This window comes from Pogona vitticeps, chromosome 15 (assembly GCF_051106095.1).
Source record: "Pogona vitticeps strain Pit_001003342236 chromosome 15, PviZW2.1, whole genome shotgun sequence".
Classification (NCBI taxonomy): Eukaryota; Metazoa; Chordata; class Lepidosauria; order Squamata; family Agamidae; genus Pogona; species Pogona vitticeps.
The window spans coordinates 10,946,430-10,962,102 of NC_135797.1; the positions used below are offsets into that span (position 1 = coordinate 10,946,430).

The 15,673-nt window shown below is 50.2% G+C and overlaps 1 protein-coding gene across 37 annotated transcripts in view; it reads left to right on the forward strand.

Annotated features, from left to right (window-relative positions):
* Positions 1-15,673, forward strand: part of NRXN2 (neurexin 2) — a 559,504-nt gene that overhangs the window by 460,690 nt on the left and 83,141 nt on the right. For all 37 annotated transcript variants that reach the window (XM_078382060.1, XM_072984193.2, XM_078382066.1 and 34 more), the window contains one exon: positions 7,505-7,676. In XM_078382060.1, the coding sequence (XP_078238186.1) occupies positions 7,505-7,676 (172 nt within the window). The remainder of the gene's footprint in view (positions 1-7,504; positions 7,677-15,673) is intronic.

Here is a 15,673-nt window from a genome sequence, read left to right on the forward strand (position 1 = left end):
ACCACTTGAAGCGAGGCTCAGAGGCCAGATTTTTGCCGCCCTCCCCAAAAGATCAGCTTTGTTTGGATTGATTTGTATGAGATCCAAGCTAAAGTGGGATTGACTGGATATGGTTTTTTTGGGGGGGGGGGCAAAATAAAGTGGATTGATCGATGAACAGGGAACAAATCAAATCAGTTCAAAGCTTTCTCATACGTGTGTCTTGGGGAGAGATCAACTGTCCCTACTATCTGAAGTTGCGTGCCTGAAAATCAGCATGCTTCCCCCCCCCCTTCTTTAGAGGCTGTTATGCCTCCAGATTCGTCCGTCTGAGCAGAACGGATAAGGTTTCAGCCATTTTGGTTTTTCCAGTGTAAGTCAAAGCAAAACTCTGATTCAGACGGATGGAGACATGGGGTCCAAATTGAATTCGATGGGGCATACGTTGGACCAAACTGGGGGGGGGGGGCATCCAGATCCAATTAAGGGGCCCGCGCCTGGCCCTGGGAATGTATTGATCTCTCCTCCAGGTATGCCGCCCATCTCTCCAAGCAGCAGGGGGCAGGGGCGGGCATTGATAAAGCCCGTACACCCCAGCGCTCTAATAATCCGGGTTTAATGCAATAATTACATGCATAGCTCTAATAAGCAGCGTGAACACACACAGCCAGCCAGCCGCTCCCATCGCTCGGTATTAATCACTGCTTAGCATAATAAGCCCTTAATAGTGCCCCCCCCTTTCTCCCAGCAGTGGCTCCACACAGCAATGCTCTTGGCCTTCGTGGGGGGATTTTCAGAAGCAGACCGTGGTTGCTGTTTTGCTTCCAGGTGGTTAGGATGCTTGAAGCGCAATGGGCTGGGGATTTGGATGGGTGGGTCGGCTGGCTGTTGGGGATTGGCTAAAGGTCCGTTGTATAAGAGTATGCTGGCTTCCAACTGCAACAGAACGCGGTTCCCCGTTATGACTAAGAGCTCTGTGAATCCAACGCTGCTGCTTTCTCCCACATTGGCACAATTTCTTTAAAAAAACAGGTTTGTATCTGCTGGGTGGATCGTTGGGGTGACTTGGGGAAGGAAGAAAGGCCAAGAAAGAAGAGTCTGTCCCACAAGGGGACTCCCTCTTTACTCTAGGAAATGTCACCAGAGTAGGCCTGTTGAATCCATAGGGATTTGGTAAGTCAACTCCACTGTAAACTAAATAGATTCCAATGGGCTCTTAATTCTGACTTTGCGTGCGGACGCCAATTGCAGTTGGAGTAAGCCTACTTGGATCATAGAAATTCACAGAGGAGTTCACTTACTAGATCCCCTTCGATTCAGTGGGCCTACTTTAGTGCAGTTTACTACTCTAAGCAACAGGATTTTGTCCAGGGTATTGTCGCCGTGTTAACTTTGCAACGTTCTGCTCCAGGTGTATTGAATCCCTACTCCCTTCATCCCCAGCCAACATGGCCCTGATCCAACACAGCAAATTAAGAAAGGCTTCTGTAGAGGAAATAGCTTCTTGCTGGAGAGATGCAGACGTGTGTGGGAGGTTTTTGGACTGCTTCAGGAATTCTGGGAGTTGTAGCGTCAAAAAATCCTCTACCGACCTGCTCCAGAATCTGTCGGGAACATACAGTGGTGCCCCACTAGATGCTTACCCCACATGACGTCAAAATCGGTTAACGATGAATTTTTTGCGTTCGCTATTGTGATCACAAAACGGTGGTTCTAATGGGGGAAATCCGCATTACGTTTAATTAGGAGCCTGCTTCGCTAACTGTTTGTTAGCTATATGACTATTTTTCCGGTTCTGCAAAATGGCTTCCCTCCCTTTGCAAAATGGCTGCTTTCCGGACCCCTGCTTCGGAAGACAGCGATTTTTAACAGCTGATCGGCGGTTCTCTATGGGTAGTCTTCGCTGGACAATGAGGCATTTCCCCATTGGAACACATTGAATGGTTTTCAATGCATTCCAGTGAGGTTTTTTCCCCGCTTGACGATGATTTCGCTTAACAGCGATTTTCCTGGAATGGATTATCATCGTCAAGCGGGGCATCATTGTACATGGTTAAGCTCTTTAATTAAAAGAAATACCGTAATAATAATAACAAAATACATAGGTGATTTATTGATCTGGAAATTTTATTTCAAATGTTATCAGTTGGAATAAAATGTTTTGCATCACCCAAAAGTGGGGGAAAATGTAAATAACTAGTGCAATTTGTAGAAGAAGTACTTCGTCTTGCCTGTCAAACACAAGAAGAGCCTTCGATGCTTCTTCAAGCATTTCTTAGCTAGCAAGGGGGCCTGTGTAGCACAGCAGTCATCAGAATTATTTGCACGCCAATCTACACACACTGAGCTGAGGCATTTCTCAGGACTACTACTCATTTGATTAATCAACTTTTTAAAAATTTAATTAAAAAAAGAGACGGCAGGGTCTGTATGAGAGTTGAGCCAGGGAAACCAGACTTCTAGCAAAGGAAAGCAAAATGAAGGAAAGCAGCGGGCTGCTTACATACTGCCCCCCCCAAGCTCTTAAAGCACTCTCTGGCTGGTTTACAATTTCATTATACAGGCTACACATTGCCGCCGCCCCCCACCAAGCTATCAGGGCGCTCCGTTTATTCACCTCTGAAAGATGGAAAGCTGTCAACCTTGAACCTGCTACCTGAGCCCCATCGGGATTGAACGCAGGACCTGAGCAGAGTCTTGACCGCAGGACTGCAGTTTACCCACTGTGCCACATGTACAAGTGGTGTAGAGGTTGGCGTGCACAGGAAAGCCATTCTCTACATCCACCGGGCCCACTATTTCTTTACACATTTTGAGCCTGCAGTTCTGTTTTCTAAGTCAAGTCTCATGTAGAACGACAGATGTGGAAGTCAGCTCTGGATCTGGGGCAGGAAACTAGCACCTCCCAAAAATGTTCGCATAGGTTTGGGTGGGGGGGACAAAGGTCTGCATAGTCAAAGCTATGGCTTTTCCAGTAGTGATGTACGGAAATGAGAGCTGGACCATAAAGGCTGACCGCCGAAGAATGGATGCTTTTCAATTGTGGTGCTGGAGGAGGCTCTTGAGAGTCCCCTGGACTGCAAGGAGAACAAACCTATCCATTCTGAAGGAAATCAACCATGAGTGCTCACTGGAAGCACAGATCCTGAAGCTGAGGCTCCAGTACTTTGGCCATCTCATAAGAAGAGAAGACTCCCTGGAAAAGACTCTGATGTTGGGAAAGTGTGAAGGCAAGAGGAGAAGAAGGGGACGACAGAGGATGAGATGGATGGACAGTGTCACCGAAGCTACCAACATGACTTTTACCCAACTCCGGGAGGCAGTGGAAGACAGGAGGGCCTAGCGTGCTCTGGTCCATGGGGTCACAAAGAGTGGGACACAACGTAAGGACTAAACAACAACAACAGGGGGGAGGGAACCAGGAACTGGGTTTTGCAGTCTGAAACTGCTCCCCTTTCCGGGATCCTGGCCCAGGGAAAAACGCCCATCCTGCTCCAAGCACTTAGCCTCTCCACTGAGAGCCAGTTGCTACTTAAGGCGACAGCTCGCTTGAATTGTGGCCGTTTGTGCTGTGGGCTTCCATAACTCATCTCGAGCTTTTTATAACCTCCTAAGCACCCTTCCTCAGTATGAACAGCCCACCATGAGTTATGGATTGATTTTATTTTTAAAAAAAAAAATTCTTCAAAAGCAGAGAAGGGGGCTTCTGCATCTAAAGGACACGGGAAGGAAGAAGGATGTAGCCAGCCGCACCAAGAGACATCCACGTTCCGTCTCGGGGAATCCCCCAGCTTTTCAAGGAAAGTGGTTTATTCCGTTATCCCTGCCACCACGATGACATATGGTGCGGTGTGGCCATTAAAATGTTTAATTAGTTCCCAGGAGATCTATCTTGAAATCACCATTTGCTCACTCGTAAAGCTTACTGGGTAACTTTGGGCCAGCCATCCTTTCTCTCTCCCTGCTCTACCTTGCTGAGTTGTTGCAAAGGTAAATCAAGGGGAGGGAGAACCATGACCTTAGCAGACGATGGGCGAGGGAGGAGTGTAACAAACAAGCAAACAACCTATTGTTGTTGTTTAGTCATTAAGTCGTGTCCGACTCTTCGTGACCCCATGGACCAGAGCACGCCAGGCCCTCCTGTCTTCCACGGCCTCCCGGAGTTGGGTCAAAGTCATGTTGGTCGCTTCAATGACCCTGTCCAACTGTCTCGTCCTCTGACATACTCTTCTTCTCTTGCCTTCACACTTTCCCAATATCAGGGTCTTTTCCAGAAAGTCTTCTCATAAGATGGCCAAAGTACTGGAGCCTCAGCTTCAGGATCTGTCCTTCCAGTGAGCACTCAGGGTTGATTTCCTTCAGAACAGATAGGTTTGTTCTCCTTGCAGTCCAAGGGACTCTCAAGAGTCTCCTCCAGCACCGCAATTCAAAAGCATCACTTCTTCAGCAGTCAGTCTTCTTTATGGCCCAGTTCTCACTTCCATACACCACTAACACAACCTATGCATCTGTGCAAAAGAGCTGGTTTTGCATGCCACGGGGTTGCCTCTGTCTGAATTCTCTGGTTTGGGGTTTTGCAATCTGACTTTCACTTTCTTAAGCAGTGGGTTGGGTGTCTCGGTCCGTGTACACCTACACCGCATTCCCAAAATGTGGGCCTCTAACCTCTCACTCTTCTGAGAAAAAGGCTCATCAGTCTCCATCATCTTTCACTACAGAGTCATCATGCACAGGACTGCTCTACTGGACTGCATCTGCTGTGGGGAAATGTTTCTTGTTTGCTAATGTTGTGAATAGAAGAGATGGGCAGGAAGGAACTTGTATCCGCCAAAGAGCCGTGTGTGTGTGTGTGTGTGTGTGTGTGTGTGTGTGTGTGTGTGTGTGTGTGTGTGTGTGTGTGTGTGTGTGTGTGTGTGTGTGTGTGTGTGTGTGTGTGTGTGTGTGTGTGTGTGTGTGTGTGTGTGTAGAACGCTCCCCTTGGAGTAACACAACGGGGCATCCACTTGGCCACCCTGAGCCGCTTGTCGACCCGCAGTGTCTTCTCCTTCTTTCCAGGGAGGAGGCGCTGCGGAACTGGATTAATTACCGTTTTGCTGCAAATGAAATTAAGCAGCCCTGATCGTTAGGTTATTGATGAGGCAAACGAGATGAGGCAGCACGCTGTCAATTGGCGGCTGCACCAAGAACTGGATTAAGGGAGCGGTGATTAGTCAGCAGGGCCGCGGGTCGAAGTGGGAGGAGCAGGAAGAGCGTTTGAGGGAGGGAGTCCTGGAATCAACAGGGCTGAAAAGGAACGGTGGTGCCTAGTGGTTGGAGCTGAGGAGAGAGGTGGGCGCTAGCCTGCTTCGCAGCTTGGCTTGCATCCCTTTTGCCTCCCGTGGCGACAACAGCAGCCTCTTGGATGTTCCTCATGAACGCGCCATACATATTATCTCCTCCTGTTGGGCAGGAGAGCTGCTTCTGCCGGCGCCGGGCTCCCTCGACTCTCTCCCTATAACCTCGGGTGTGCTGGAGAAACCTCTCCCTCCCATTGCTAGCACCGAAGCCAAAATTCAGCTGGCCAGCCTAGTCGGCTTCTGTACTTGAACGGGGAATGGAGGGCGCCCCTCGGATCCTCCCCCTTGCATCAAAATGTCTCTGAGCGGTTCCGCTTGACGGGACGAGGGCTGGCCTTGCCAACTCTTTTCAACCGCACCGTCGTTGGGGCTTCGGAATGCGACGTTCTTGTGGACTGCAGTTCCCAGAATCCTCCAGCCGGCATGGCTCTAAAGCAGTGGTGTCCAAACCTTAGCCCTCTAGATGTTCTTGGACTTCAACTCCCAGAAATCCTGGACAGCAGAGGTGGTGGTGAAGGCTTCTGGGAGCTGTAGTCTAAGAACATCTGGAGGGCCAAGGTTGGGGACCACTGCAGGATCCCACTGTGTGGTCTTCTTCCCTCTCTTCCCCCCCCCCATTCCCAGGGTTGCAAGAGGCCCGTCACAACAGAGGGTGGGGACTCAGATTTCAGGGATAGGTTATGCTTCTGCCTCAGAAGGGTAGCCCTGCCATTACAGGAGCTCTCCAAGGTGCTGAAATCCTCCCCCTACAGCTTTAGCACCTTGGAGAGCTGCTTAAAGAAAGGTGGCCGCTCAGAGCAGGTTCACCGCTGCTGTGAATTCACAATTGCCAGACCCTGTAAAGTAGAGGCCAGTGCCCACGGGTTACTCCCAGAGTAACTGCACACCTTCTGGGTATGATGCCAGCTCAACACGAAAGAGGTGTGGCACCTTTTTTTTTGTCAGCAGGAACATCTGTCTCTTGTAAGGTGTGGGGGAAAAAAGCCAAACCTAAGATACTGCAGATGTGACTGATAATGCTGCCATGCGCTGCTTTTGTTCCTCCATGTATTTGCCACATTTTATATTCCACGTTTCTCCGGATTTCCTGATGGGCGGGATCTTTAATTGTCCCCGTCGCCCTCCAAGGATCCATCGCTGAAGTGGCTGGCTTTCCTTCGGTGTAGCTCAAGGCCTGTCATGTGACATCTGGCGAGAAGGCGCCCCCTGTGGTGGCACATGGGAGGTGTGGTTGGTGGCCAGCGTCGCAGTCAGTTTGGCACCAAATCAGAACTTGTCGTTTGAAGGTCGTTTGTGCGCATGTCGTTTGAAGGTCGTTTGTTCTGTTTCCCATTTTACCAGTGGTACTTTATTGTTCTGGGGTTGTCTTCTGCGGATTTTAGTCCCTGCCTACTTGTTCACCGCGCGGATATCGCTTTGGTAAAGGGACAGTTTATAAAGAAATAGCTGACAAACTGGCAGGCAGGCAGGCAGCAAGAGGGGGGAAAGAGAGATGGACAGAGTCGGGGGGGAAGAGGGGGGGAATGCCAGGATAGTGCACCAGTTTGGACGGATGGACAGACAGATTTGCTCCCAGGTACAGAAAAAAAGAAAGGAAGTTAAGAAGAAAAGAAATGGGGTGAATTAAGACAGATGTGAAGGAGCAATAAATAGGAAGAGAAGAGGATGGATGGATGGATGGATGGATGGATGGATGGATGGATGGATGGATGGATGGATGGATGGATGGATGGATGGATGGATGGATGGATGGATGGATGGATGGATAGATAGATAGATAGATAGATAGATAGATAGATAGATAGATAGATAGATAGATAGATAGATAGATAGATAGATAGATAGATAGATAGATAGATAGATAGATAGATAGATAGATAGATAGATAGATAGGAAGGAGTGAAGAAGTTGATAATAGGTGGATAGACAGAGTGGATAGGAAGGCTGGATAAACGGACAGAACTGGCGGACAGGTAGAGCATAGAGAGACAGATAAATAGATCCCGATGCCAAGATGGAAACCCACATGAAATTAAGTCAAGTTGAGCCTTGCTGCCCATCATCATCTCCCTTTCACCGGGATTTTCCTTGCTTCCCCCAACCCCCCAGGTCAACCTCTTCTCTGACCTCTTTCTTTCTCTTTCTCCTTCTCTCTCCTTCCCCACTGCCTTCCGCCTTGCTTCCGACAGGACCAGGGGACGGTCGGGGTCATTTTCAACGTGGGCACAGATGACATCACCATCGAGGAGAGCAACGCCATGGTGAACGACGGCAAATACCACGTGGTGCGCTTCACCCGGAGTGGCGGCAATGCGACGCTGCAGGTGGACAACTGGCCCATCAATGAACGATATCCTGCAGGTAGGGACCGGGAGGCGACGCCTGCCAGACCGCTCGCCCCCCGTCTCCCCCAGACGCGCTGTGGATGTCGGAACCACCCTGGCCCTCTGATTGCTCCCACCCCCACGGGGATGTGGCGCCATTGCCGAGGCGGGCGCCGTGCGCTTAGCGCCATCCTCGCCCTGACTTTCCAAGCAGCCCTGCTTTCATTTCCTAGCACAGAGGAAAGGACTAGGAGAGGAGGGACGAGCAGGGAGGGAGAACCTAGAAAGACCCGAAAGCAGAGGATTTAAGAAACGGAGAAGACCTGCTTGTGGCTGTTTTTTTTTTTTTTTTTTTTTAGCCATCTCGCGTCAAAGGTGGAGGTCTTTCCTTATCACTTCTCTGTGGATCCCTTAAACATGAGATGTTTTTTTGGGGGGGTCAAACCTGCAGCCCTTATGCAGCGTAACCTATGTTTCTCCTCCAAGGAAGTCTCTTAAGGACAGCCCCCCCCCGGTTTTTTTGTTTGTTTGTTTGTTTGTTTGTTTGGTCCAGTTAATTCATCAGACAGCGTTTACACAGCATTACATCTAGGAGATCTTGCATCACAAGAGAGAGTTGCACTCCCAGTTCAGCAAGCCTGCCTTTCCATAAGGCCAGTCCAGATATCAGGAAGGCAGAAGAGGAGCAGACATCCCGTTGCGATGCAGGTGTGTGGGTGTAGGAATGAGGAAAAATAATGGCAGGTGAGATAGACAGGCATAGGCGTATCTGTCGACATGCATACATAGGCATGCGCGTGCAATGGATGAGCAGAAGAATCAAAAGAACCTGGCACAGATCTGGATTGAGGTTGAGCTAGACTACATGTCTCATAATCCCCAGGCAGCCTTGCTCGGAATGGGCAGGTTGGGATAAAGCCGGCACAAGGAAAACCTGATGGGCACTGAGCTCTCCTTTCCCCCCATTTCACCAAGTGGGTGAAAACGCGGGAGGGCAAAGGAGAAGAGCAGAGAGGCGAGTCCGTTGTTCGGACCTGGCAGCCCCATCTTCCTCGTCAGGGGGCCCCAAGGCTGGCCTCTGCAGGGGGAGGCTCAGGAAGAGGAGCCATTGTTGTAGAGATATTTTAGATAGGGGGCTTGGAGGTTTTTCTCCTGCCAACCTAGCCGTTCGAAAAGCATGTAAAAATGCGAGTTGATAAATAGGGACCACCTCGGTGGGAAGGTCCGTGTCTAGTCGCGCTGGCCACATGACCATGGAAACTGTCTACGGACAAACGCTGGCTCTATGGCTTGGAAACGGAGATGAGCACCGCCCCCTACTGGACTCAATGTCAAGAGGAACCTTTGCCTTTACCTTGGGAGTTTTTAGGCATGAGCACAAGGAGCCTCATGGCGCAGTGGTTAGACTGCTGTACTGCAGCCCAAACTGTGCTCACGGCCCAGGGTTCAATCCCACCGAGCCGGCTCAAGGTTGACTCAGCCTTCCATCCTTCTGAGGTTGGTAAAATGAGTGCCCAGCTTGTTTTGGGGGCAGTGGGACAAGGTGTAGCCTGCGTAATTAACTTGTAAACCCCCCAGAGAGTGCTTGAAGCACTATGGGGCAGTATATAAGCAGCTTGCTTTTGCTTTGCTTTTGGCTTTAGCTTAATGTCACAGAGAACTGAGATCGGACCCCTGCCTGGCCCAGAACACATAGTAGAATCATACTTAGCCTTTTTTCTTAACTTGAGATAGTCGGGGAGGGGACATTTCCCCCCCGCCCTTGACAATAAACTCCGTGAGGTCAGCCACAGGCTCCCATTCCAGAGAGGAGAAACTGATGCATGGGAGAAGGATACGTCCCCTCGAGTATTTGTCCAAAGCTGAGCAGAAAATTGAGTCAGTGGCACTTGAATCCGTTGTGTTTTTTTTTTTACTTCCCTCTTTTTTTAAAAAAAAAAATCTCCCCCCCCCCCCGAACCCTCCTTGTGATGAGAGCCCTTGACATTCTTTCAGCAGCTGGCATTTTTCTGCGATCACATAATTTTTTACAGTCCTTTTCAGTCCGGAAAGTGCTTTCGACGCATCTCATTCTCATCTCCTTTATTCTTTGAAAAGGTTGGCAATTGCAGAAAAGGTCCAGAGTGGAGATGCCAGGAGATGGAGGGGAGGGCACAAGTGGGCCACAGAGTGGTGGCCGGGGATTTGGGGGGCGGTGGCGGCGGGCGGCAGCGTGAAGGAGATGGGTGGGCTGGGGTGGAGGACACTGGCGAGGAAAGCCTAGGAGGGACCGACCGGAGGGAGGAATTTTGGTAGAGAAAGCACAGGGGCAGAAAGCTGCCAGCTAAAGCCAAAGATCGGAGCTCTTTCTGCTCCCATCGGGCTAGGTAGCGGCCACCCCCAACCACCCCTGGCCAGGCTCCCAGGAGAACTACCCCCAGGGCTGGAATAACTGGGCCGGCGGGCTTGCAATCAGAGATCAGAGGCTGGTTCCGACCTCCACTAAGCCACGGGCTTGTGGCTATGGCTGGGAGACCCTGAAATTTGTGGCTGCATTTGTGCCTGAGGATGCCGCCCAGCTGGGAGGGCCTTCTGCCAAGATCGGGTATCCTCCACCATGAGCTGGCTGAGTCACACACACACAGTGCGTCGGCTTCTCCCCAGGACCCAGCGGGAGAAACGTGGAAAGGGGGTTGGAGAAGGGGAAGGGGGGGGAAGGCGAAACCTAATCAAGGTCATTAGTGCCGCAGGCAGGCAAAGCAAGGGAGAGCGCCTGGCCCCGCCTGGGATTCGCCAGCCGCTTTGATCCACCTCCCCTCCGTTCCCCTTCCTCCGTGCCTCTTCTCGCTCTGCCATCCTGCTGGCCTGATCCTGTAGTCTCTTTGATGCCCCCGTGCTGCAGAGAGAGCCAAGCTGCATCACCTAGCCGTCTGAGCTCGGGCCTTTGCGCAGCCACATCGGTGCCACCGTACCCAGCCTTGTGCCAGGGGGCACGAACCCCCGCGTGTGCATCCACTCTTAGAGCTTCTTCAGGTCCTGAAAGAGCAGCAAAGCACGTTCCTGGGTCCAACCGGGGGCACAGGTTTGGCCTCAGTGCCTCCCTCCCCCTGCGGTTGCACTGGCATTGCAAGCTGGGACTTCGGGGGGCATTTCCAGGCAGTGGCATTTCACCCGAGATCTGTTTCTTCCATGGACATAGTTCCTGCCTAGAGGCGCCACCACTTAGAGCGCTTCCTGGCCTCTGGATCCCAGTGGACTATTCTTTCAGCCGAAAAGCTAGCTTTTATCAACGAGGACGTTGCCACCCGACTGCGCAGAAGGCCAGCTGGTGGCATGCTGGCGGTGTAAAGCCGCTTAATTTGCCTACCCTTCCGCTGTCATCTTCGCTTGCTGCGGTTTGCCAGTAACAAAGTGAGAGAATCAAGACACTGCGTGGCAGAAAGGATTGTCCACATGCATCAGAAATCTCCCGAGGATGTCTTACAAAGTGGCCATCTTGTACGTTGTCAATCAGGACCAGAAGACCCGCTTTTTTCGTCAGAGACAAAACTCATACGAGGTTTGTGCATTGCAAGACAGACAGACAATCGTATAAACCTGGACTCGCAAAGGCCAGGGCGCATCGCGCGACTCATTCCACAGAACTGGTGAAACGGGATATCCCGTGAGGTGTCCAGGACAAACGGATTCTTAGCTTTCGGCATTCCCCTGTTTGTGCACTGGCTGGTGGGGCTTGCAAGGAAAGGGAGCTGGGCGCGTCAAGGCAGAACCCCTTGATGGTCCCGTTCCTGTTTTTGTGTTGATGTACACTCTCAAGGGCCGACTGGCAAAAAAGGGTGACTGCCTGTTCAACACCGAGCATGTTCGGGGCTGTGTGGGGTCTAAGGACAGGCCACCGCCCCAGAAAGCGCTATGGTTGCGTTGACGCAAAGAGAGAAGCAATCACAACTTCATCCTCAGAGGGGCTTCGCTCAAGAAGACTCCGCTTCCATGTTCAGGAGGAGGAAGTGTAAGGCTGCAACCAGTGGTTTAAAAACACACACACAACACACACACACACACAGAGACACACACACACACACACACACACACACACACACACACAAACGTTTTTTCTCTGTGTGTTTTTCAAGATCTCTCCCTATGGCACCGAGTGCCTTCCTCAAATCACATGTTGCTGCCTGCCTTCATTTCGTTGGAGATTGACAAGCAGCTGGCGCGCGTGGATCTATTCCCAGCCCTTTTGTGAGAAATGCGGGAGGAGCAGCCACCGAGCACCGGAAGGGCTGGGGAGCAAATTTATTCTTGTCCTCTCCTTTCCGTGGCACCTTTATTTTTAAGAACGCTTTATGTGTCTCTTCTCTTGATGGCTTTGCGACGAAACGAGACTGGCTTTTACCTTTAAAAGATGCCTTTTCTAAAAATGCAAACCGTGTCAGCTGGAGATAATTTTTAAAATTGAAAACAAAAGGTGGCGGTTGATCTGGGGGTCGCAAAATATCTTTGCATTGATGCTGCTTCATGTTCGAAGAAGGGTGGGGGAAAGGATGCCGTGGAGCCAAAACGATGGCCAACTTCAGCTCTTGGGGTAATAAATAGGACCGGATAGGATGAGAGCATTAATGGGGAAGAAGGGGGGGCACACGGTCCTGAGCAACGTTCTCTCTAAGCTGCGAGCTGCATGGTGTTGTGTGGGTGCCACTTACCCGCAGTTTGTGTTGCCGCTTATTTGGGTCCGATTGCCACCAGAACTTTACATGCGCAGAGCGGGGTTTCCGCTCAGCGCTGATGGAAAATTAGAGGAAGCGTTGGTCCTCAGTTTTGGGAAACTGTTGATTTGATTCCATAGTCCTTATCTACGAAGTACTCCGTTTTCATCAGCCCAGGCTCTCCATGCCTTGCCACTTCGTAGAAAACAAAGGAATCAAGCAAAGGAATTAAGTTTTGCCCTCTTAAGTGGAAAAAAAACCTAGGAAACCTACCACAGAGATGCTAATTAAATCTAAAATAACACATTTGGGTGATGATCATGTTGGAAACAACTCTTTTTCTTAAAAAATAATGAAATTGTATGGTTGGATTTTGTTTTCAAATTAGCAGATAGTCTTTCAATACTTTTTTCAATACAGGTATGTATACATAACGTATATGTACATTATTACTTATTTAAATTACACCGAGAGTTCTATAACACACACACACACAAGCACACACAGATACAAACTTCCAACTTAGGGCCCTAAGAACTATGAAACGCACATCAGTCTGAAATTCAGTGTATTCATCTTAATGGTACTGCACACCTAAGTTTGCCTGGAAATACATATCAAAGCACATTTAATACATTTAGTCCTGAACATTTGTCCATAGAGCAGTTCTCTCAAACTTCATTCCCGTTTTGCAGATGGGGAAAACTGAGGACTGTGGATTTGTAACTTTTCAGGGGCATAATCCCATTGCAGTTCCTCTGCGTGGCAATGAAGCATGTCAGAAACGCAGCCTCCCTACACATCTCAAGAAAACAGAGCATGGAGTACATGGTAGTATTCAGGTAGCGGGACTGGAGCAGAAACGTCTTCTCATGAAAGTAGAAACATGATGTTGGACTTCTGTTTTGTACATAAGAAATAGTTGGGAGTCCAGATTTTCCGTCCATCCTCCAGCTTCAGTTTCAGCAACATTTTCTCTTCACACACACACACACACACACCCTGCATTGCAAATTACCTTTCTTACTCTGTGGTTGAAATCCGGTTGCGTTGCTCTGCATGTAATGGTGACGACATCGAAATCCTGTTGCGTTGCTCTGCATGTAATGGTGACGACATCACTGAAGTGGTAAACTGTGGCTTGTTGATTCAAGGAGATTTCAGGGTGTGCATGATTTGTGCACAATGCAACACAGTTGCACGCACCCCGGAATCCCCAAAGGGAGACTTTCCTCAGCATCAGTTTGCCACTGAGGAGGATGCGTCGTCACTGTTGAGATGTGTCGTCACCTGGAGCTGCGCAACAGGATTTCAGCCACTGTTTTAAAGGTGAACGCCGAGCCAACTCCAGCCTTAAGGCCACCTTTTTGCAACCTGCATGTGCTGCCACGAGGTCCTCGCCAAGCAGAGAAACCCTTTCAGATATCACTTAACTACTAAAGTGAATAACTCTGCCTCGGCGCATGCATGCATGGTTGTGCCTTCTTGCGTGGCCATGCTCCGTCAACCTCACAGATGGCGGGAGGACACAGGGGAGTGGTATGTCAAAAAACCGAGCCATGTTTTAGGCTACAAAAGCAAAAGGCTTATGCGCCTGGAATACTACAGGGAGCCCACCTCTTCACCCCACCCTCACCTACAGGAGCACTTCTTCCCCCGCTGGATCCTGCCCGGAGGCACGGCAAGGCTGTGGTTTCAGAGGTGACAAGCGCTGGCAGAGGAGGCTGCAAAGCAAGACGCTGGCAGAGAGAGCTTTGTGCCACTGGCCTTCCTCTTGGGTCGCCTGTCATCTACCCAAGGAATGCTCGTCCTTACAACGCCCAGTTGCCAGGCCACTTGGCATTCATTCATTCATTCATTCATTCATTCATTCATTCATTCATTCATTCATTCATTCATTCATTTATCTGGTATATTCTAGCACTCTGGGCTGCTTACAGCATAACATATATACACATTAAAATAGCACAAGAGCATTACAATACGATCAATAGCAGATACAGTGCAGAAACATAGTAAATAATAAATAGCAAAAAAAGAGAAAGGAGTCAAATGTTGACAGGAGGGAAGGCCTGGATGTACATCCATGTTTTTAGTTGACTTTTAAAGATACCCAGCGTGGGGGCCTCGCGAATCTCCAGAGGAAGGCTATTCCAAAGGCGAGGAGCCACTGCCGAGAAGGCCCGGTTTTGCCTGGGGAATGAGAGGGGAATGCTTATTTTGGTTTCTCCGGGCAGCAAGATACGTTGAGTCGGCCCTCATTCCTCCTCTCCTGTCCACCAACCCATGTTCCCCCTCCTGTACTACGTTTTCAGGGGCGACGTTGTGGGCATTCTCACCCACATCGGGTAGGGTCATCGGCAGAGGGGGCTCAGGAGCAGAAGCAGGCTTGGACGCCCTACCAGCTTACGCTTCCTCTGCCTAACCAGCATTGGGGGAGGGGAACCAGGTGGTGTGAACGCTGGTGAACTCCCACGGAGTGGCAATGAGTAGCAAGTGCAGACCTGTTGAATTGGGGGGGGGGATGGAGAAGGACAGGTGAGCTGCTTAGAAGGGAGACATCACGGCCATGTGCTAAGAGTCTAGGGACTGGGCTTGATCTCAGAGGAATTTGCATTCAGGGTGGGAAAAATCCTTCCAGAAGAATTCCTGCAAAAGGCGGGTGCATTTCTCATTCCTTTGTGTGCTGTTGCTGTCTCTCTCTTTCTGCCTCTCTTTTTCCACCTTAGACTTCTCTGAAGCCCTTTGCCTTCCTCCCCCAATCTGCCCCATCCATCAACCCGCCCCTGCCTTCCCTTACTCCCTCTCGGTTCACAAAAAGACATTTACGGCGCCTCCTGCGACTCTGGCGGCGCGCACGGAAAAGCCCATTTTGAGGTTTGCAGTCGATTAACTGCCTTGCCCTTAAACGATTGATTGGCTAATTAGGCAATTAAAATAAATATTGCTGTTATCAAAAATCCAGGTGGTGTTTTGAGGACTCTTTCTCAAATGAAGCTGTAGCGGTCCCTCTTGATGGAAAATGCCGTGGAGGCCGATGGCCTGAAAAGGTTCGGAGGGAAAGCCTGCAAAGCTTGTTGCCCCTAGATCGAGCAGCGAGCCATCCTGCCAGTCCTGAGCCCCTTTTTTTCCACAAGGTGGGGGGGGCAGTTCCCTTTAAACCACTGAATGTGTGTGAAGTGCAAATGAGAACTCAGCTGAGCTGAGAGCAATCCTTGCTCGGTTCCCCATTCTGCAAAGCCAACGCAGGGGGAATGAAGAAATGGCTCGACAATTTGAGTCAGCCCTGGGATACTGCTGTCAATGCCTCTGAGCATGTACAGAATTTACTTTTACCTTTCTTGTA